Below are 21,653 nucleotides of genomic sequence, written 5' to 3' on the forward strand. Positions count from 1 at the left end.
CCTGGCATTGATAATAGGGGTGCTGGGTATGTGCAATCATCGGCACACTGGTTAGAACTCCACCCCTTCTCTCACTCAAGATAGTATGTTGATGCAATTGGGTCAGAATGACATTATTACTGGCAAGCTTTGAATGCTTTTAACTTATGAAAATGGAAATAATTCACAAACTTTTATTCTGTAACCATTAATAGAAATGACCTGAGACACATCTACTGATCACAACACACTAATGTTTCCTGATAGGATTACTGATATGGTTTCCTGATGTAGACAATTTGGAGCCACTGAATTTCTTTCCATAAGATGAAATTCAGATTATATAACACAATGTTTATTAGTGGAAAGGGAAGATGGAAATGGCTACATGAGATTCGTTTAGGAAACTGAAGTTGTGCCAGTATCTAGGATGGATGAAAGGTAAAAAATCAAACAAGGAAGTCATTGCAGTACTACAAGTGTAAGAAGAGTCTCAAATAAAGCAGCAGTGAGAATTGATAGAAAAAAGTAAATGTTTATTCAAAGAAAAACCTGACAGTACTCAGCATCTCAATGAATAAGAAAGGTATACGAACAATGAAATAAAAGTAGACATCAAGATTTTAAGACTGCAGAACCAGCAGAATGATGGTACCAAGTAAAATGAAGAATGAATTTAACTGTTCATTTTCGGTAAGGTCATTTTCTGATGTTGTAATGAGCATTAAACATTAGAAAATAAGGCAGTTCGTTGCATAAATGACAGATACAAGCCAAAAATTCAATAGTAAAATGTATGACTATTGCATAATTTGTAGTAAATAAAATGAAATATGAATGAACATATTTCATATAAATGGACATTAACAGATATAATACCCATAATCTGTATCTGTTGTTAATGTCCATTTGAGTATATTGCTCACTGCCCAATTAGGGTATATGCTCACTGTTGAATCTATAATCAATATGGAATATGGATATTCAAATATGCCATATGTATTATAGGTATTAATGTATGACATAATATAATTAAAAATATTTACTGGAAGGAAATATCAGCATAATAAAAAATAGCTCTCTAAAATACCATTGATATATTATTTAGTTCAAATCATCATGGCATAAGACCTTGGTTCTTCAATTCTTTAATTAGTATCCTTAATACATAATCTACTACATATATCATTTATTCAATAGAAACACAATTAATGCTTATATATCAAGGATAATCATGAATTTAAAAATAATCAGGTAAGTCTCCAAAGTCACTACTAAATTATTCCTAAGTCGTTACATATACATATATATATAGCTATGTGATAAAACTGTACATATAATTAATCACTCATATATAAAATTCTTCTATTGGTAATAAATCAAAATGTGTTTGGTGCTGATATTACTTGGAAAGAAATAAAACCCTGAGTACTTTGCCTTAGCCTTGGAAGATCAGAAACACTAACAAAGTGAAGAAAGAGGGCAGGACCAATGCATATTCTGTAGGCCAAATAGAATTTTATAGACATATTAAATGTTTTAATGAAAAGTCCCACACAAAAAAAAAGCCAACACTCTAAAACTGACTATCAAGAGCTAAGGATTTATTTCTAATTACATAAATGTATTACATACCTGGTTGATATCATTGTTATAAAGGATAATGGAAAGAGATTCAAAGTGAAAGTCAAATTGGAGACTGACAGTCTGGTTCACAGAGAGCTTTGAGTCTGTCCAATCTTCTTGTTCTAATGGTGAAAATTTAAAAGCTTTTAAGTAGGTACATAATTTTACAAATATTTTTAAATATGAGATAATTTCTTATTCTAAATTTATATGATGCTTTCTGGGATTCTGTAAATCATATTGAGACAATTAATAAAAATGGCAATTACATTCCAACTGTTAAATTTTAAAAATGGCAGTGACTATTCCATATATATTTAGCATATATGTGCAAACAGGCACAGGCAGACTATGTTAAAAACATTTTTTTAAAGAGGAGGCCTTAATTTTCAAGGCACTTACACCTAACTGGCTACAAGCCATTTTCAAGACATTATGAAATTGGAGACTCAGAACAGTCCAATACTTTGCCTTATATTAGACAGCTAGTAAAACATTCTCTGCTAGCCTAATGCACCTCTCACTAACTTTATTTATTTTTATTTATTTATATATTTTTTTGAGACGGAGTCTCGCTCTGTTGCCCAGGCTGGAGTGCGGTGGCGCGATCTCGGCTCATTGCAAGCTCTGCCTCCCAGGTTCACGCCAATCTCCTGCCTCAGCCTCCCAAGTAGCTGGGACTACAGGCGCCCGCCACCACGCTCGGCTAATTTTTTTGTGTTTTTAGTAGAGATGGGGTTTCACCTTGTTGGCCAGTGAGGTCTCGATCTCCTGACCTCGTGATCCGCCCGCCTCGGCCTCCCAAAGTGCTGGGATTACAGGCATGAGCCACCGCGCCCGGCCTCATTATCTTTAATTACCTATATTACCCAATCCGTTATCTTTATAAGAAGAACAGAATATAACTCAATAGCAAAATCAAACAGAGTTCACATATGATGCAGGGGAAAGGAGTGGGTGCTTTGGAATTTTGAGACAAATGAGACTTCAGGAAGTAAGGTAGTCTTTTCCCTCATCTTTAGATAAATCATACGGACTGAATAGATCTTGCTTTCAATCACTCTTATGGACTGATTATATAATCTTTTGCAATATTGACTCTAATTTTTTGGCATTCTATAGAACAGTCTGTTCTTACAAGTTACTGGAAAAACAAATACTGCATAACTTTAACCACGTAAGCCTTCTCCAAGTTAGAAAATTCTATTTTTCTTAGAAATAATTTATATTCTAATTTTCATCATCTTTGCAGCTTCCATTTGCATTCATAAATTTTCCCAAGTGACACGGTGTCCATATAGCAAGAACCAGATACGTGATTGTGATCACGGCTGAACATAATGAGATCATTAATCACATAAGGCTTGCCTGTTAATAGTTTATTCATCTCTACATAGTTCCTGTCAAACTATAACAACAGCCTGTTTATCTAGCATTTGTCTGTATGGTGGCACAAACGTCACCTGGGGAGATGTTGACCTCAACAAGCTTATGCAATACTTAAAACTATCCACGGAAACCAGAAACCTTGCACACTGTTCTAGTCATTTGTTTGTGTGATTTCAAAACACACCTAGCCTAACTATAGGAGAAGCAGTGTTGATATGGTATATCAACTGGTAGTTTTACCAACTACTGTCATTTGAAGTAATAGCTGATGGTATAAGAGCATTAGAAAAGCACAGCAGCTGGGACCATTTATTATATGGGCAAGGGGTACTTCATCTCTTTTTAGCCATGAAAATATTAACATATTTACAGTCTAATAAAACATCATATTCACATCAATGGCTTTAAATTATGAAAAAAGAGTGAAATTATATTTAATATAATCTGTTTAAGAAATCAAAAAGAAACCTTGTATTTTAGAAAAATTATTTAAAAATGGCTGAATTCAAAAGGTTCACTGCTTTTAATAGGTTCAAATTAATGATCTGTATTTGAAACATAACGCTCCAATAAGTCCAGATAAATAAAGCTGTTACAAGAATACCTTCCTTTCTCATAGTTCAATCACCTAAGTATAATATGTGATACCAAGGTCCTTTTCTCTCTTAATTATTTTGGGACCTTACTACACTGCCTATCTAGTTTGATTCTTCTCTCAAGATACGCCACACTTCAGTGCCCAGTGAATTCAGAAAATTTAGCATTCACAAGTAAAGGGTAAACAAGCACCATGCCAACAACAAGTGACCCTTCCCCCTGTAGCAGACAACAGACATACCTCCCAGCCCCAGCCGAATTTCCACAGTAAGTAGTACAATACTGAATTAGTGCATACCACATTGTGCTGGACAACTAGAAAAATACTAAATATAAATATGACATTAACACTAATTTTTTCTCCATAAAGTAAATATCATCAATTTATACCTTTGAGATGGTCAGGTCCACTTGAAACATCAACTTTTCTCACTTTTACAGCCTCCTGCACAGACTGTGTAGGGCTTGGTTGTGAGGAAGCTTCTCCAAGATTTTCCAGCAAAATTTTCATTAAAACTGTCAAGTCATCTTCACTGAGAGCAACCTAGAAACCACCAACAATTTGTTAACTATAAGTAATTAAAAAAATGCAGACTATCATATCTATATCTCAATTTGTGGTCTTTCAAATTAATTGTTCATCTACTTAAAAAGAAGAGAATTAGAGTTAGGACTATAAATACCAGAAGAAAAGTATTTCACCTTGTTTACTGTGTGTACACACACTTCTGCCTTCACCCATATCCAGGCCCCTGCCTCTGGCACTCCAACACTCTCTATGGCTTATCTGTCACTACATCTTCCTGTTCCTGGACCTGTGCCTATCTGTCCCCTTTCCCTATCTTCCCATCTCCATTCTGTCTCTCTCTCATCTCATCCAGTGCCAGTTCCTTCTTCTATATTATTTACTCCCCTTGAAACTAAATACAGGACGAGTATTGATCAGTTTCTAGTCTCTACCAAAAAGTAAAAAGATGCTCTCCTGCTACGTAGCTCTTAATCTCAGTACATATGCATCTGGACATATATAAAACATTTGTTTAACTTATCAAGAATAAGACCACTTAGAACAATAACAAATGTATCTACAAAGAATGTTTAAAGAACAAAAAATAGGAAGGTAGCATCTTATCTCTTACCTTCATAAAAGGGTATGTGTAGCAAAAAGAAAAAGAGCCAGGGCTTTGAGTCAGGCAGATCTGTATCAACTACCACTTTCGAGCTGTCTTGTCTGCAAAGTTTCTTAACGTCCTTAACTCAAGTTTCTTAATCTCTAAAACAGGCTTAATACCAACTTTCTCACAGATGGCTGCAGAACAAGATAAAGCAACTAAAACAAACGAAGCTGCTACTGGCTGCTAAAATCCATTAAACCAGTACTTTCTTTGAAGCTTCTTATCCTTCTACCTTATGTAAGACACAGTGGCTCCAAAGGCCTGTTTCAAGTACTTACAAATTCACACAAGCATGTATGTATGCATGCATGCATGCATACATGCATAGCAAATCTCTGAATACCACAGTACCCTATGTCCCCCAAATTAGGTCCCTACCACCAGAGAAATTACCTAGTTCCCACTTTAAATGAAAATACGAGCTATTTAAGTACAAGATAATGAACAGGGATTTATGGCTTGTCCTAAGCTCCAGGCCTCATACAACAGGTGTAATTTTAACACCTTAGAATTTCCTTGTATATCCCGTCCCACTTCTCATACCAACCAAGATTACCACAGCTTCCTGAAGGGCAACTAAGTTCACCCCTCTTTCACTTTGCTATGGGGAAAAAAAAAAAAAAAAAAAAAAAAACTATGAAGGACAATTTTGAAAGGCAGCCCCACAGTTCTTTAAAAATCGTCAAACTGATCCACCCAAAACAACTTGTAGGTATCACCTGCCTAATACCCTTTTTTAGCTGCAGCCCAGACCAGGGAAACAACTTGCCGGTGTCACCTGCCTGACACCCTTTCTTGGCTGCATCCCAGGCCCAGGAAAACTATATAGACTATGACCAAAGAGGGGTGTTTAGAGAGACCTGGAACAGCGACAAATTAGGCAATGGTGGCCTCATCCACTGTTGCTGCATTCCTGAGTTAATAAGGATCCTTTTGGTTAAAGTAATTATAATACTTTGATGCTAAAGTATCAGATGTTACTTTTTTTTCTTGTTTCTTCTAAAATACTTTAAAAAGCATAAAGGAAAAGGACAGAGAATACTATAATATTCCCCTGTGAATCTACCACCTGGCTTTGTCAAATCTTAACAAGTTGCAATATTTCCTTCAGATCTTGTTTCTCATTACAGATATAGCAGAAGCCCCGCATGTACTTCTCTGAGACCCTATTCCCTTCTCCTTTCGTCTTTAGAGAAAGACACCAGCCTAATTTAGAGATTATTTCCATGAATACTTTTCTTAAAGTTATCACTACTACACCTCTTATAAACAATGTATAATAGTATTATATTGCCTGTTGAAAATCTGAAATAATATAAAACTGATAGAACTGTACCATCATTTTGCAACTCACTTTTTTCATTTTTATGTTCAAGATATATCAGTTTTGATATAGTTCTATTTCACTCACTTTATCTGCTTTACAACATCCATTATATGAAGATACCATAATTTTACCCATGTTCTGCTACCAACAGACATTCAGGTTTTACTTATGCTTTCAACAAACCTATAACCACAAAATCTTTGAAAGGGATTGTAATATATTAGTCCTGGGATCTAATCTTTGAAAGGGAGAGCCAAATATTAGTCCTGGGATCTAATCTCTTAGCAGAAAGACAGAAATTAAAAGAAGGTACCCATACTCTGGAATAAAGGCTACCCTATGAATGCCCAAACAAAATTTAATAATTGTTCTTCATGCAATATATCCACTAGTATATGAACAGAAACCCTTCATTTCTACAATAAGCTTCAATTTTAAGTTCTTCCCTAGTAGAACTCTGCTCCTTTGATCCTTCCTATTTTATGTTAGAACCAACTCTGAAATAATCACAGGTATGAAAACCTATTAAACTACTAAATTTTTGTTTGGTTTTGTTTATTCTCTCTCACCCCTATCCCATCCTCAGCTGTTTGGTTTCAACAGCTTCACACATAGGCACACAATAATCACAGGATTCCTATACTTCCATAACTACCTTCAACCAGTCTCACCTCCTCCTCTGAGCTGATATGCAACCTGCTAACTACACTATTAAAAATAATGCTGCGGCCGAGCACAGTGACTCACTCCTGTAGTCCCAGCACTTTGGGAGGCCGAGGAGGGTGGATCACCTAAGGTTAGGAGTTCGAGACCAGCCTGGCCAACCTGGTGAAACCCTGTCTCTACTAAAAATACAAAAATTAGCCGAGTGGATGGCGGGTGCCTGTAATCACTGCTACTCAGGAGGCTGAGGCAGGAGAATTGCTTGAACCCGGGTAGCGGAGGTCATAGTGAGACTAGATCACACCACTGCACTCCAGCCTAGGCCACAGAGCGAGACTCCGTCTCAAAAAAAAAAAAAAAAGTTGTATTTATATACTTATCAAATATACACATTTGCCTATTCAAAATGGTATCATCTTTCTAATCAAAACAGGGCCTCTACAAACTACACTATTAAAAATAATGGTGTATTTATATGCTTAGCAAATATACACATTTGCCTATTCAAAATGATACCACCTTTCTAATTAAAACAGGCCCTCTACACATTAAAAAATACTAAGGTGCTTTGAATGCAGTGTCTGAATATCACTTTGCATTGTCTTACAATTTAACTGCATTAAAACTTTAACAGAATTTTCCAAAATTAAGAACAATATTTTTAATACAGGCCAACAGATTTTATCTCAGACTCCTTGCTGGTTTTACCAAATATCTAACTAAAATGAAAACAAAGAAAAGTGAGGGAAACAAGGATGATTTCATTTGCATATTTTTTATTTATTTATTTTTGTTATTTTTGAATAGGAAACAAAATCCAGTTTATTCAATTTATTACTTAGGCAAAAGTATACATACAACAGACAAATGCTCACTAAGAGAAAACTGGTTTAGCTTCATCAATAATGTAGCAAGTACTACATTCTGATATCCACTAGAACTGCACTATGATCAATGATAAAAGCCTATCAAGAAATTTTCATATATTATATACCAGCTACTTACCTGCATAGGTTTTAGTTTTCCTTTTATCTCCATCCCTGGAATTTGCACATACCATGCTGCTGCTAAGTTTCGCTGTATGGACAAAAGCATGTTGACTGGTTTTAAAATTTCAATGTCATTTTGTGGCAAGCTAGCCTGCAAAATAGTTCTGAAAGAAAAACAAGAATTTATTTTTTACTTCAAATTTACATTTTAAAATGAGGACTATCCTACTGTGTAACAGTTTCCCCACAGCATTTCATAAAGGCTAAAGGCTGCTATCAGAAGTCTTCTAGAACACACTTCTTTTCACATTTTTAAAATCAATCTAAATCACAATACATAAAGTTTATATGGAGAGCTATCCAAAACCAAACCTACATAACACTGATTTCAAAGACATAATTTTCATACACTATGACTACTGCATTATTTACTATTTTTCACAAAGGCTGTTTGATACAGCAAATAGTTTACTGTCATGCAAACAAATGTTACATCCTCCTAAAACTGCAAGATAAAGAAAGTAATCTTACACTTAGCCCTTAATATGTTATTGGTACTTCTCCAGACTCAAGGGGGAAACTCAACTAATCTAAAAGTTAAATGAACATATGGTAATAGTCATTCCAGCTTGCCTGCCAACAACCATTTGCATAACCAAATAAATGCTCTTGTCACTCAATACAGCCAACACTGTCCCATTTCGATTCACTAATCCTTTAGATAACTCACTGAAAATTCCCAAATGTGACAAGGTTTGAAAATGAGAAATAAATCTTAAATTTTATATATTAGGAAGTTTTTTCCCACCAAAAAAAAAAAAAGGAAATAGCTATGTGCAAAGTGAGAAAAATAAAAAATTTAAATTAAGTATCAAGTAAACTATAATTTTATAATAGCTAATTTTTATAGAATGAAAAAAATCATATTATAAATGTATAAGGGAAAATACAGACTCTATGAGGCACATACATGACTATTAACCACTGACCAAGAAGCCAATGGTCAAGGTTTCATAATTAGAAGAAATTAGGAATGAAAACCACAAATCATTACAAAATTTTACCTTGGGCAAAAATAGTATGAAAATCCTATTTCTAGTAAGCAATACACAATTAGATTACACATTTATACCTTGACAGCTTCAACTGAGTGAGTTCGATGTTCATTTTATCAATGACTGGAGGAAGAGAATAATGTTCCATAGGAACCAAGCTAAACTTGTTTTCAATTCTGATTAAACCCAGATCTGCTATAACAGCATTAGGTGATACTGAAGACTGAGGAATAATAATAACTGGTGCTTTCAAATTAATATCCATCAAAAGGCGGAAACTCTTTTGAGCCAAATCTTTCATGCTGGAAGCAGCTCTTTCTGCAGCCTGGACTGTGGCTGTGCTCAAAGCTTCTTTAGCAGTTTGGAAATTGTTGAGGAAGTTCTGTTGGAAGAGACAGATATTTAGGGGAAAAAAGGTATTTATTTTTAAAAGAAAAAACTTTAAAAAGCATTTACTTTAAAAACTAAATAAAAAAGTAATATAAAAGAGATGTTATTTATGATTTTGTATATGGAGAGGGTAAAGTCTAGAAACATACATTCTGAGCTATTAACAATAGTTACTCTAGGAAGATAGAGCTCTTTCTTTCATTTTATAAAATATTTTTCATTTTATAAAATATAAAATAATTGAGAATTATTTTATTCTCATGACAAATTTTTGCAACAGTTCTTTTAAAAATCTCCTTTTTATTAAGAATGTTGGTTATTTTAAATTCAAATTTAAATGAAAGGGAGAAGGACAGTACTGTACTTCTCCAAAAGTGGGTTCAATTCTGTACTGCTAGGTCACAGCAATAAAGTTTAGTCTTAGAAACTAAGCTTCTGCCGGCTTATTTCTGATGAGGCTTTTTTTTTTATGTACTCAGCATGAGGAAAGACAGTTAATTGTCTACAATCCTGTAATTATATAATCATTAGTAAGAGTCAAAATTTATTTATAATAAAATGTATTTCATCTCAAGTTCAACAAAAAACAGAAAAATTTTTCCCAATGAGGATAAGATCATTCTTAGAAGCAATATTCTTGGTGTACATCCATTAATATTACAAAAGCAACCTAAACTCCCTGGCACCCACCTCCAAGTTAATTACTCTCTAGAAAAGTAAACATGACGGTTTAAGTAGAAATGCATGCTTTTAAGGAATCCTGAGATTCTGCACATGGGAAACCCTACGGACTCCACCAAAAGGCTCCTGGAACTGACATACAACTTTGGTAAAGTTTCAGGATACAAAATCAATGTATAAAAATCAGTAGCATTTCTCTACACCAATAACATCCAAGCTGAGAGCCAAATGAAGAACGCAATCCTGTTTACAATAGCCATCAAAAAAAAAAAAAGGACCTAGAAATATATCTAACCAAGGAGGTGAAGGATCTTTAGAAAGAGAACTAGAAAACGCTGCTGAAAGAAATCACAGATGACACAGACAAATGGAAAAACATTCCATGCTCATGGATTGGAAGAATCAATATTGTTAAAATGGCTATACTTCTCAAAGCAATCTATAGATTCAGTGTTATTCCTATCAAACGACCAGTGTCATTTTTCACAGAACTAGAAAAAACTATTCTGAAATTCATATGGAACCAAAAAAGAACCCAAATAACTAAAGCAATCTCAAGCAAAAAGAACAAAGCTGAGGCATCACATTACCTGACTTTATACTATACTATAAAGCTACAGTAACCCAAACAGCACAGTACTGGTACAAAAACAGACAAACAGACCAAGGGAACAGAATCGAGAACCCAGAAATAAAGCTGTACACCTACAGCCACCTATTGTTTGACAAAGTCAACAAAAAATAGGCAATGGGGAAAGGATTCCCTATTCAGTAAATGGTGCTAAGATAGCTGGCTACCCATAAGCAAAAGAACAAAACAACATTTTATTCTGTGGTGAAAGGACCCCTACCTTTCACCATATACAAAAATTACCTCAAGATGGATTAAATATTTAAGTGTAAGACCTCAAACTATAAGAATCCTACAAGAAAACCTAGGAAACACCATTCTAGATATCGGCTTTGGGAAAGAATTTATGACTAAGTCCTTAAAAGCAATTGCAACAAAAATAAAAATTGACAAGTGGGACCTAATTACAGAGCTTCTGCACTACAAAAGAAACTTTCAGTGGAGTAAACAGACAACCTACAAAATAGAAAAAATATTCACAAATTATGCATCTGACAAAGGTCTAACATCCAGAATCTATAAAAAGAAGTGTGAACAAGTGAACAAGCAAAAAACAAATCCCATTTAAAACTGGGCAAAACACATGAACAGACACTTCTCAAAAGAAGACATACGAGGAGCCAACAAACATATGAAAAAATGTTCCACATCACTAATAATTAGAGAAATGCAAATAAAAACCATAATGAGATACCATTTCACACCGGTCAGAATGGCTGTTATTAAAAAGTCAATAAATAACAGATGCTAGGGAGACTGCAGAGAGAAGAGAACATTTACATAACTATTCATGGAAATCTAATTTATTTCAGCCACTGTAGAAAGCAATTTAGAGATTTCTCAAAGAACTCAAAACAAAACTACCATATGACCCAGTAATCCCATTACTGGGTATATATCCAAAAGAAAATAAATGGTTCTACCAAAAAGACACATGCACTCACGTGTTCTTCAGAGCACAATTCACAACAGCAAAGACCTGGAATCAAACTAGGTGCCCATCAACAGTGGACTAGATAAAGGAAACATGGCACATATACACCACAGAATGCTACACAGTCATAAAAAAGAATGAAATCATGTCCTTTCCAGCAACATGAATGCAGCTGGAGGCCATTATCCTAAGCAAATTAATGCAGGAACAGAAACCAAATACTACGTATTTTTGCTTATAAATGGGAGCTAAACACTGGCTATTTCATGGACATAACGATGGGAACAACAGACACTGCGGACTACTACAGAGAGGGAGGAAAGGGGAAAAAGGTTGAAAAACTATTCTCAGTACTTGGGTGACGGGATCAATCATACCCCCAAACCTCAGCATCATGCAATATACTCATGTAACAAGCCTGCCCATGTATGCCCTGAATCTAAAGTAGTTGGATTATCAACTGAAATTAAATAGTTGAAATTATCAACTGAAATTAACAACTGAAGTCCAAAAGAGTTGAAATTACCTTTGTTTTTTAAAAAATTATGATTTTAAAAAGTTTTGATTGGCAGCCTAACTAAGAAGAATAGGCAGATTTAAATCCTTCAGCCCATGTGATATGGTTTGGCTCTGTGTCCCCATCCAAATCTCATCTCGAATTGTAATCCCCAGGTGTCAAGGGAGGGAACTGGTAGGAGGTGACTGGATTACGGGGGCGGTTTCCCCCCATGCTGTTCTCCTGATAGTGAGTTCTCATGAGATCTGATGGTTTTATAAGAGGCTCTTCGCCCTAAGCTTGTTCTTGTCTGCTGCCATGTAAGACGTGCCTGTTTCCCCCTCCACCATGATTCAGTTTCCTGAGGCCTCTGCAGCTATGCGGAATGGTGAGTGCATTAAACCTCTTTTCTTTATAAATTACCCAGTCTCAGGCAGTTCTTTATAGCAGTGTGAAAATGGACTAATACACCATGACAGTACACCATGGAAGTAAGTAATAAAAAGAAAAGCATTTCGTGATGCTGTTGATCACAATCATAACCAAAAGCTGTAAGTTCCGATATGAGTCCTCCAAATGCCTGAAGAGTTTCCTCAAAAACTCAAATGCCTGAAGAGTTTCCTCAAAAAATTGTTTTAACTAAATACTCTTAAATATATTTCATTAAACAAGTTACAGTGGAACGCCCTAAATTAAAACATAAAACGTACATTTAAAATGTATACCTATGGAAATGTTATAGAATTACAGTCTACATCTTCAAAATAATTTTAAAAATTCATTTGGTTAACATCATGAAAAGGATTTCCTTAAACATAACATTCTGTTCAGCACTCAGGTGCTCATCACACAGCCTTATCAGTGAAGATTTTTACTATCTAGGTTCAGTTGTATAAGAAAAGATATTTAGGCCTCAGTGAGAAATAAATATATTTTTAAAAACTTACCAAAAGAGACATGAAGAATTTATGAACATAAAAAATCTGAATACAACCCACTTTGAAACTAAGTTTGCCATCTACTTTGGACATATCAGCATAGGCCTCTCCTTCTGTGGCATCTGGATAAAGAGTCAGTTGGAACCTAAAGACTTCATCTCCCAAAATAGAGACAGCCTAAAAGTATTAGATTAACTGGTTATTATATCAAAAGAGCTGTATAGCCCTTATCAATGTATTATAAATAAGTTCTCTTATTACAGAATCCTTGATATATGAAGTAGCAATATATGAATTCAACATTAAAAATTATTAGCTGAAAACATTTTATGTGACAATAACTTCTCCCTATTTCTATAAAAAGCATTTTGTCAGTAAAAATATCAATCACTTAGCTGTTCAGAAATAACTTTTACAAATCACTATGTATCAAGAGGCCTAGTCTATATACAATGTGAAAGCAGACTATTACCGTTTTCATCTCCAATTCCTAATGAAGTGCCTGGTACATGACAGACAATAAATGTATACTGTGCAAATAAACAACAGCATCTCAAATCCAAAGAACAAAATAAATTCCAATATAAAAATCTATTTTTTAATCACCTTTTTGTGAATGGACTGCAAATCTACATTCGTAACTATAATATCTTTAAGTCTGGCAAACACATCAGTCTGCTTAGGCTTCACAGAAATAGAGGCATCCATTCCTATAGGAAACATAATATTTATAAACTTTTCACCCAATCCACATGACCAAGCCAGTGGTATTTAAGTTCAATAATATACTGACAAGATATAAAGTGAATAAAAATTACTCATTATAAGACATATTAATGGCATCAACTTTCATGTATGAGATACCTAAGAAAGGTAATAATACCTTTAAGTAATAACTTTAAGGGACACAGGCATCTCCTCCAAAAAAGTTGTAGAAATTTTAAAACCAAAAAATAAAAACAACCCATTAAGTTTCAAAGAAATTCAGATTAATTTAGAAAAATTAATCACATTTCTCCAAACTTAAATATCCTCTGCATTGGCAAGATCAGCAGTGGTCATTTAGGAAGACAATATTTGTTAAACAGTGATCTTACAAACATTTACTATATTATTAAAAACTGTTGCTCCAATAACTAAAAATAAATGAACATTATTTGATGAATAGTCTTACTTCTATAATAAACTGTATTAGAAAACAGTCTTCTAAGATTTCCCTCCAAAAAAAAATTTCTTTGTCATTCTCAGTTTCTAAAGGCATAATGATTTCTACAACTGCATAAAAATGTAGATAATGCATAATGCATAAGGAATGTCTCAAGTCAGCGATGAATCATAACAAATTTACTTGTAACATTTTAAAGCACATCTTTGAAAAGTTTGCAAAGTCTTCAATATAAGTAAACCAAAAGAATACTCATGAGAAATCTAACAGGTAAAAGCTCATTTTTCCTAGTTATGTAAAGAAACAGAAATACCTACAACAAGAAATAACTACTTACCATGTATTTTAATATCTGCAATGTTACACTTCTGATCACAGACAAAGACATTAAATGCATTTAATTCAGCTGTGACCTTTAAATCAAACACATCCTTTTGGGAAATGTTACTGGATACTAAAAAATAATAGAAACCTTCTGATGAGCAAAGGGAAAAGATAATACAACACATACAATAACCTCAAATCCACCAAAATAAAAGTACCCAATGTACTCTGAGGAACCAAAACGCCCACCATTAAGATAAGATAACATGTAATTAACATAAATTTTAGAACAATTATCAAATTCCAATCTACAAAAATTAGCATGTTCCCCTTCAAATTAAGAACAAAGGCAACTATAATATTAATAGCACCTTGAAAGTGCAATTTACTAGATGGAAACTTTACTATAACCTTTTTTTCTGCGAAAAAAGAAAACAATCTATATTAGAACTCTAGAATTCTAGAATTCTCTTGGTCTAAAGTTTTGATTCTGAACTCCTTTTCGTATCATATATTAGATTAAGGAAGAATAATTCATGATAAACTGCAATGGTGATGCACAGTTAATAAAATACATATTATTTACTATGGCACTTACATGTTATTAACTACATAATAAATTTCTCCAGATTACACCCTGTTGCTCCATCAAGAATCCTAAAATAAATTCTATGAGAAATGAACATAAAGGGCCAACTTAAAAAATACAAAAAAAAAATTTATAATGCATATGCACGCAAGTGTATGTCTGCATAAGAATCACAATCAAACTAGCTCCCTAAATCCACTTTAGTCCAGATCCTGATTGATAAATTTAGGATCCATTTTCCTAAAAATCTGTCTCGCTGGAAGGAAACAGAATCTTCTGATTGAAACTGCAAAAGCATGGAGAGTATCTGTCCTTAATCACCAGTATGACAGGTTGTTTTTTTCTTTAATATTTGATGTAGCATAATCAAACCACAAAGACCAACAATATAGCAAAACTGGAAGACTGTTTCTTTGGGTTAATAGTGTTTCTAGTTTATTGTGAGTTTAAACATTTCTTTTTCATTTATTCAACTGTGTTGTGTATGTATTGTATGTATATATAATATAAAGGAGAGGAATTTCCGAGGATATTTCTGAGGCTATTAATGTGACAAGTACATTAAAGACAAAGAGGGTAAAGCTCTTTTACTCTAGTTTATAAGGAAATTGTTGCTCTGCTCCATGGTTTAAAAAAATCAGATCCAGCCGGGCATGGTGGCTCACACCTGTAGCCCCAGCACTTTGGGAGACCGAGGCAGGTGGAGCACCTGAGGTCAGGAGTTCACGACCAGCCTGGCCAACATGGTGAAACCCCATCTCTACTAAAAATACAAAAAATCAGCCAGGCGTGGTGGTGGGCACCTGTAATCCCAGCTGCTTGGGAGGCTGAGGCAAGAGAATCGCTTAAACCTGGGAAGTGGAGGTTGCAGTGAGCCAAGATCGCATCACTGCACTCCAGCCTGAGAAACAAAAGTGAAACTCCGTCTCAAAAAAAAATCAGATCCTTGTACCTGCTCTAACAGTACTGACAGTTTTACACCAAACATGCCAGTAATATAGGTAAAACTCAAACTCGTAATGGTCTGAAAATTAAATTACTAGATGTTTAATACTGACATTATATAACATGAAAGAAAAATAATTAAAATGATATTTGCCTTAAAAGTAAGCAAATGTTATTTATTCACTCAGGATATGTCATACCTAATATTTCATAACATAAGTCATATGCCTGAGGACCCTGTGCCCATATCTGTGTGATCTAAATATAGTTTTGGCTAGAAACCAATGTGAGTGTGTCTATTCCATGAGGTCCTTCCCTGCAGTGTCCCACTAAGCACCTAAAATTGCTGAGCACCAGGTAAGTCTACCTGACTAACTGAAACGGGCCTTTGTTACTTTGTATGACTGAATCCGTAACTGAACTTCTTCCTTTCTCACTTCCATTGAACTGAAGACTACAAAGACACATCAACATAAAGTACATACAATTTCTATTTTATGTAAAAGCTAGACAGTGAATTGAAATATAAATACATAATATTAAACAACATCTATTTAAAATTCCTCACTAAACTGCTCTATAATCCCATAGAGATAACATTTCCTTTCTCTTGAAACTAACCTAATCCATCAGAGGAGCAATGTCAACATGCTAAATACTCATCTTAATTGAAAAAAACAAGTTGTTATATGATTATTAAAGTTCAAAGTATTATTAGATCATGATTCAAAAATTATTACCAGCTTTAACAGCGATACTTCTGGACTCCCCCAAAAGTGGTTTCAGCTCGGATTCCTTCTCAGAAGAGGAAGGTTCAGAGAATGGAGCAGCAGATGATAAAAAATCCATGAAGGAAAGTAAAGCTTCTAAATGAAGTACTAAGTCTAAGGATGAAAATGAAACCTAAGATAATGAACAATTAAAGAGGCAGATTTCAGATGCAGTAACATTTTTACACCAGGGGTTCAATAGATATAAGTAGCACAAGAATAGTTCAATTAAGGGCCTTTTTAAAATGTTTATTTTTTTAAGAACTCACTATTAACTCACTATTAAAATGTTAATCCTTGCCAGATAGTAAATCAACTCTCTGCTCACTCCCATGTGCAACCACAATTTTAACTCAAAAGAACTGGATGAGTTTTAAGTAAAGATACAGAAAATATTATCAGGCTTTAAACCACATTTCAGGCAGTTCCAAGCTGACTATGCGTGTTCAAATGGACTGTACCAGGTTCAGTCCAGGTAATGCTTGCTTGTAACGTCTGTACCAGGCTTTGCTTTATGCTTCACTTAATCTTATTCTAATCCTAACACCAATACATAATTCAAATGTTTAATGCTTCCATCAATGCTAGGCCAAAAAACCACAGTTAACTAAAATGAGTAACAAAATTCCCTTTAAGTGTATTATTCACATACTTGTCAAGAAATCTAAGTCAAAACTGGGAAACAATCTTTTCAGAACATAAATCAACTTTTTGTAAGAATTTTATTCCATTGCTATTATCTACTTAACTTTATCCATAAATTAGGAATATTATTATTGCCACTGTTATTCTCATGTTAGAACTTACATTCTCACAGTTGAAAATGGCTATGAAGCTAGATTTAATCAACACAACCCAGCCTTATAGTAAATTATAAAAGATTTACCTTTAGTCTCTGTTTGGTACTGTCATGAATAGTTTTAAATTCTGGTCCATCACTGTCTGCCTACAAATAGTGGAGAATTACACCACTGAGTTTCAAACACCAAAAATTCATACACTGAAAATATACATATTCTTCACTTTTCTAAGTATGCTATTAGAAGAGTAAAAAGATATTTTTTAAAGGCAAAGAAGGCCATTCAAAGAAAAAAAAAAAAAAAAACCAAACTGACCACATAAGCATTTCTTACATTCCATACAAGCAAAAACTCTAATTCCTTATCCTATTGTGGAGGAAATGCTAGTATATCTAGATTAGGTACACTAATCTAAAAAGTAGGAAAAAGTGCTAGATTGTAACACACTTTGCTTTGGATTACAATGGAACTTTATGTTATTACCATTTATTCAACATCATAGGGTAACTCAGAAGGTTAATGAAAGTATCCAGGATTTTCAGATGCTTGCAAAATTCACCACAATCAATCAGTTTAGATAGAAAAATGTTGGGAGAGAAAATTAGAATATTAAATATAAGGGTAATATATATAACTTTATATATTCAAATATTAAAGAATCCTAGAAATGAAACTAGGTACCTTTGTCAGTAACATTTTCAGAAGGGGTTCGTCAGTCATATTAGAAGAGTTAATAATGTGAAGAGGTTCTCCTTTAGAGTCTAAAAGAGAAAAAAGACAAGGTTGATCCATCAAGTTAAACATTTCACGTATTTTAAAACAGGACCAGCCAATTGTACACAAATGTACATTTGTCAAAACTCAGGACTGTACACTAAAAAAAGTGAAGTATGTTGTGTATAAATCTTACCTCCATAAACCTGGCTTTGAAAAAAAAAAGGAAACAAATTCCATAAAACAAAAATACTAGTACCCACCAATTACAACTGGTATAACATATGGTACTACTGTATTACTCTCATCTAAACAAATCATGGTATGTTAAAGAACCTATAAAATACATAAAGTAGGGATTATTCTCAATACAAGTTTACTTAAAGATATCCCATAGAGTTCTTACAAACTTTAAACACTAAGAGAACTTTAAAAGTTAGCTTATTGCAGGAACTTAAAAGGTCAAGGATACCCACTAACGATAACTTAGTATTTATTCTGAGGGAAGGACGTGAGACTACAGATGATATTAATTTTTTCCTCTATATATTTTTGTATTTGATTTTCATTTTTCACAAATACATATTAACACAATTAAAAAGAAATGTTAAAACTCACATAATTTAAAAATTTAAAAAACAAATAAAACATCATATTTCCTAGTAAATTAACCCAACTTTCAAAATGGGTCCCCTAGAACTGTACCCAGGGACTGTTTTTGAAAAGTTGAGTTAATGTACTAGGAAATTAACACAATTGCACACAAATCAATATGTTTAATGTTGATAACAAGGTAGGGATCATCGGCCTAATGAATAATTTACACAGACAATATTTCACACTTACCAGTGAAATCAAAGCACTGCATACTAATTTTTTTTAGATAAGCTTTAGCAGTCATGTCATAGGTTTTAACTTTGGCTTCCATTCCAAGTTGCAGGACATTTAGCTCATGTAAAGGCCTTCCTTTCTTTTCTGATTTTTTCATCAAAGTAACCACAACCTAAAAAAGGGTACCAGTATTACCACCAACTATTTCACTAATACACAATGAAGGTAAGTCCAGAATTTAATAAGTATCCAGAGTGATATAAGGAAGAAATTCACACAATGTTAAGATGTTTACTTCTATCTGTGCCTGCAGTTTGGCCTGATTCCCAGAAGTCCTAGTCTGATGGACAGCCTTTCTTCTGAAAGTCTATGAGACCAACAGCCAATTTTTACACCACTCCTAAGGCAAGCTTTCTCAACTTCGGCACCATTAACATTTTGAGGTGGTAATTCTTTGTGGTGGGAACTGTCTTATGCACTGTAAGATATGAGGCAGCATCCCTGGCCTCTACCTACCAGTTGTCATTAGTATTCTCCCCCCAGATAATGGCAACAGAAAATGTTTTCAAACAATGCCAAATATCCATGGGGAGCAATGCAAACTGCTCCCCTTTAACCCAATCATTGTCCTAAGGGAAGAGAACAATCATAATATATATTATAAATAATATTTAAAAGGTCTTATGGGCTTTATATATATGTGTGTGTATGTGCGTTTGTGTGTGTGTGTTAAGTATATCTGCAAATAGAATGATTCATCTATCAATGTTTCAACTACCAAGGCTTAAAAACCTTCAGTAACTCTGATATTAACCAGAAAAACATCCAAGTTTAACATATAACATCAAAGCATGTATTTCAGATTCTTAAAAGTAGAGCCCATTCCTTTAAAAGTTTGTTTATCGACTGATTGACTGATTGTCAGAGACACGGTCTTGCTCTGTCACCCAGGTTGGAGTGCAGTGGCACAATCAGAGATCACTGCAGTCTTGACTTCCTGGGCTAAAGCGATCCTCCTGCCTCCCAAGTAGCCAGGACTAAAGGCACATGCCACCACAACTGACTAATTTTAAAAAATTTTTTTTTGTAGAGATGGGGTCTCATTATGTTGCCCAGGCTGGTCTCAAATACCTGAACTCAAGCGATCCTCCAGTCTTGGCCTCCCAAAGTGCTGAGATTATAGGCATAAGCCATTGCAACCAGCCTACTTAAAAGTTTATTATTTTTAGCTCAGAGCAAAAATATAACCTCTATAAAATTACTTAATGATAAAATGGATTTTAAAGGAAGTCCTTGCAAGTCCCTGTATCCACTATGCTTTCTCACATACTCATACTTTTATGCCTGTTCCTCTTTCCGCCTTGCCCCAGACCCTTTCCTGATCCCTTTTCTCAGATAATTTCTTATTTCTCTTTCAAAACTTCATTCAAATGTCTCCTCCTCCGGAAAATCTTTTCTGACCCTCTCAGTTTGCTTAAATGCCCCCTCCCTACCATCAGCACCCCAAGCTCCAATAGTATCCTCAGCAGAGTTTTCGTGAAATAATCACAAAAATTTTAATAGTTTTCCTGCATGAGTTCAGACTCTACGCCTTTTACCTCTATCCTTATCACTGGGCATATACAATAAATATTTGTTGGATATGTGAATAAAGAAGAAAACGTATTTCATCTTTCCTCAAGAATATGCAGATGGCAAACATATTAGTAATGTAACTTTTTTTAAAAATGCAGGCATATTGTGTTTTATTCTATCAAGGGTTTCTAACATTTGAAAAGAATTTATCTGATACTATTGCCCTTTCCTGCCTTTCTTATATGACATCCAAAGCAAGTGACATTCCAACTGTCCTAAAATCATTAAAAAGCATGTTATAGAACATGCTGTCATTTTCTCTATGAAATATTATAAACTCCCAAATCCTTAACAAACTTTCAATTTTTAAAACATCACTGCTACATGTGAACAGCCCACATAGATTTTTTTCATGAGTACCAATTATCTATAAGTTTAGTAGAGGTAATTCCAATATCCATTACTTATTCACCTCACTTTACAAAAACAGATGAAAATTACACACCTCTTTAATTTCAAAATTCAGCAGCATATTAATGATGTCTACAGATCTAATTTCTTCCACTCCAGTTGTTAAAGTATTTTTTGAATCATGTACATCTTGTTGTGATATAGAGATTTCAAGGGGCTCTTTCATTTCACCTGAAATGTTTAAAAGAAATTCATTACTTTTATTCACAAATTTCTTCCACAAATACTTATTGTGGACTTACATGAGTATTCTGGACCTGGTAGAGGCAATGAAAATCCACAAATTAGTAACAGCGCTAGCCCTTGGAAAACTCATGGTTTAGTGGAAGAGACATATACGTTTAAAATACAAACAAACAAGCAGGCCACACCTAGTCACATTAAGTGAACAAATGTTAATAGACTTCATATAAAATGCACTGAAAGCACAGAACAAAGCGTGACACTGTTATACAGAAGTCAACAAAGGCTGTATTAGAGGAGGTATTATTCAAGTAGAGCAAAGGACCTCCTCACACGGTGGAGACATTACTAGAAAGGAGCAAAACCAGGGAATGATAACACATGATAGGTTTTGCAAACAGAATGGAGTTTGATAT

General features: G+C 34.2%; 1 protein-coding gene across 6 annotated transcripts in view; it reads right to left on the reverse strand.

Annotated features, from left to right (window-relative positions):
- VPS13C (vacuolar protein sorting 13 homolog C) overlaps nucleotides 1-21,653 on the reverse strand; it is a 199,812-nt gene that overhangs the window by 78,755 nt on the left and 99,404 nt on the right. For all 6 annotated transcript variants that reach the window (XM_002825516.4, XM_054531580.2, XM_054531581.2 and 3 more), the window contains 12 exons: nucleotides 21,089-21,225; nucleotides 19,024-19,180; nucleotides 18,145-18,224; nucleotides 17,550-17,609; nucleotides 16,634-16,796; nucleotides 14,373-14,489; nucleotides 13,477-13,580; nucleotides 12,880-13,047; nucleotides 8,878-9,182; nucleotides 7,762-7,909; nucleotides 3,982-4,135; nucleotides 1,615-1,727 (listed from right to left, as the gene is read on the reverse strand). In XM_002825516.4, the coding sequence (XP_002825562.2) occupies nucleotides 1,615-1,727; nucleotides 3,982-4,135; nucleotides 7,762-7,909; nucleotides 8,878-9,182; nucleotides 12,880-13,047; nucleotides 13,477-13,580; nucleotides 14,373-14,489; nucleotides 16,634-16,796; nucleotides 17,550-17,609; nucleotides 18,145-18,224; nucleotides 19,024-19,180; nucleotides 21,089-21,225 (1,706 nt within the window). The remainder of the gene's footprint in view (nucleotides 1-1,614; nucleotides 1,728-3,981; nucleotides 4,136-7,761; nucleotides 7,910-8,877; nucleotides 9,183-12,879; nucleotides 13,048-13,476; nucleotides 13,581-14,372; nucleotides 14,490-16,633; nucleotides 16,797-17,549; nucleotides 17,610-18,144; nucleotides 18,225-19,023; nucleotides 19,181-21,088; nucleotides 21,226-21,653) is intronic.

This window comes from Pongo abelii, chromosome 16, assembly GCF_028885655.2.
Source record: "Pongo abelii isolate AG06213 chromosome 16, NHGRI_mPonAbe1-v2.0_pri, whole genome shotgun sequence".
NCBI classification, from domain to species: domain Eukaryota; kingdom Metazoa; phylum Chordata; class Mammalia; order Primates; family Hominidae; genus Pongo; species Pongo abelii.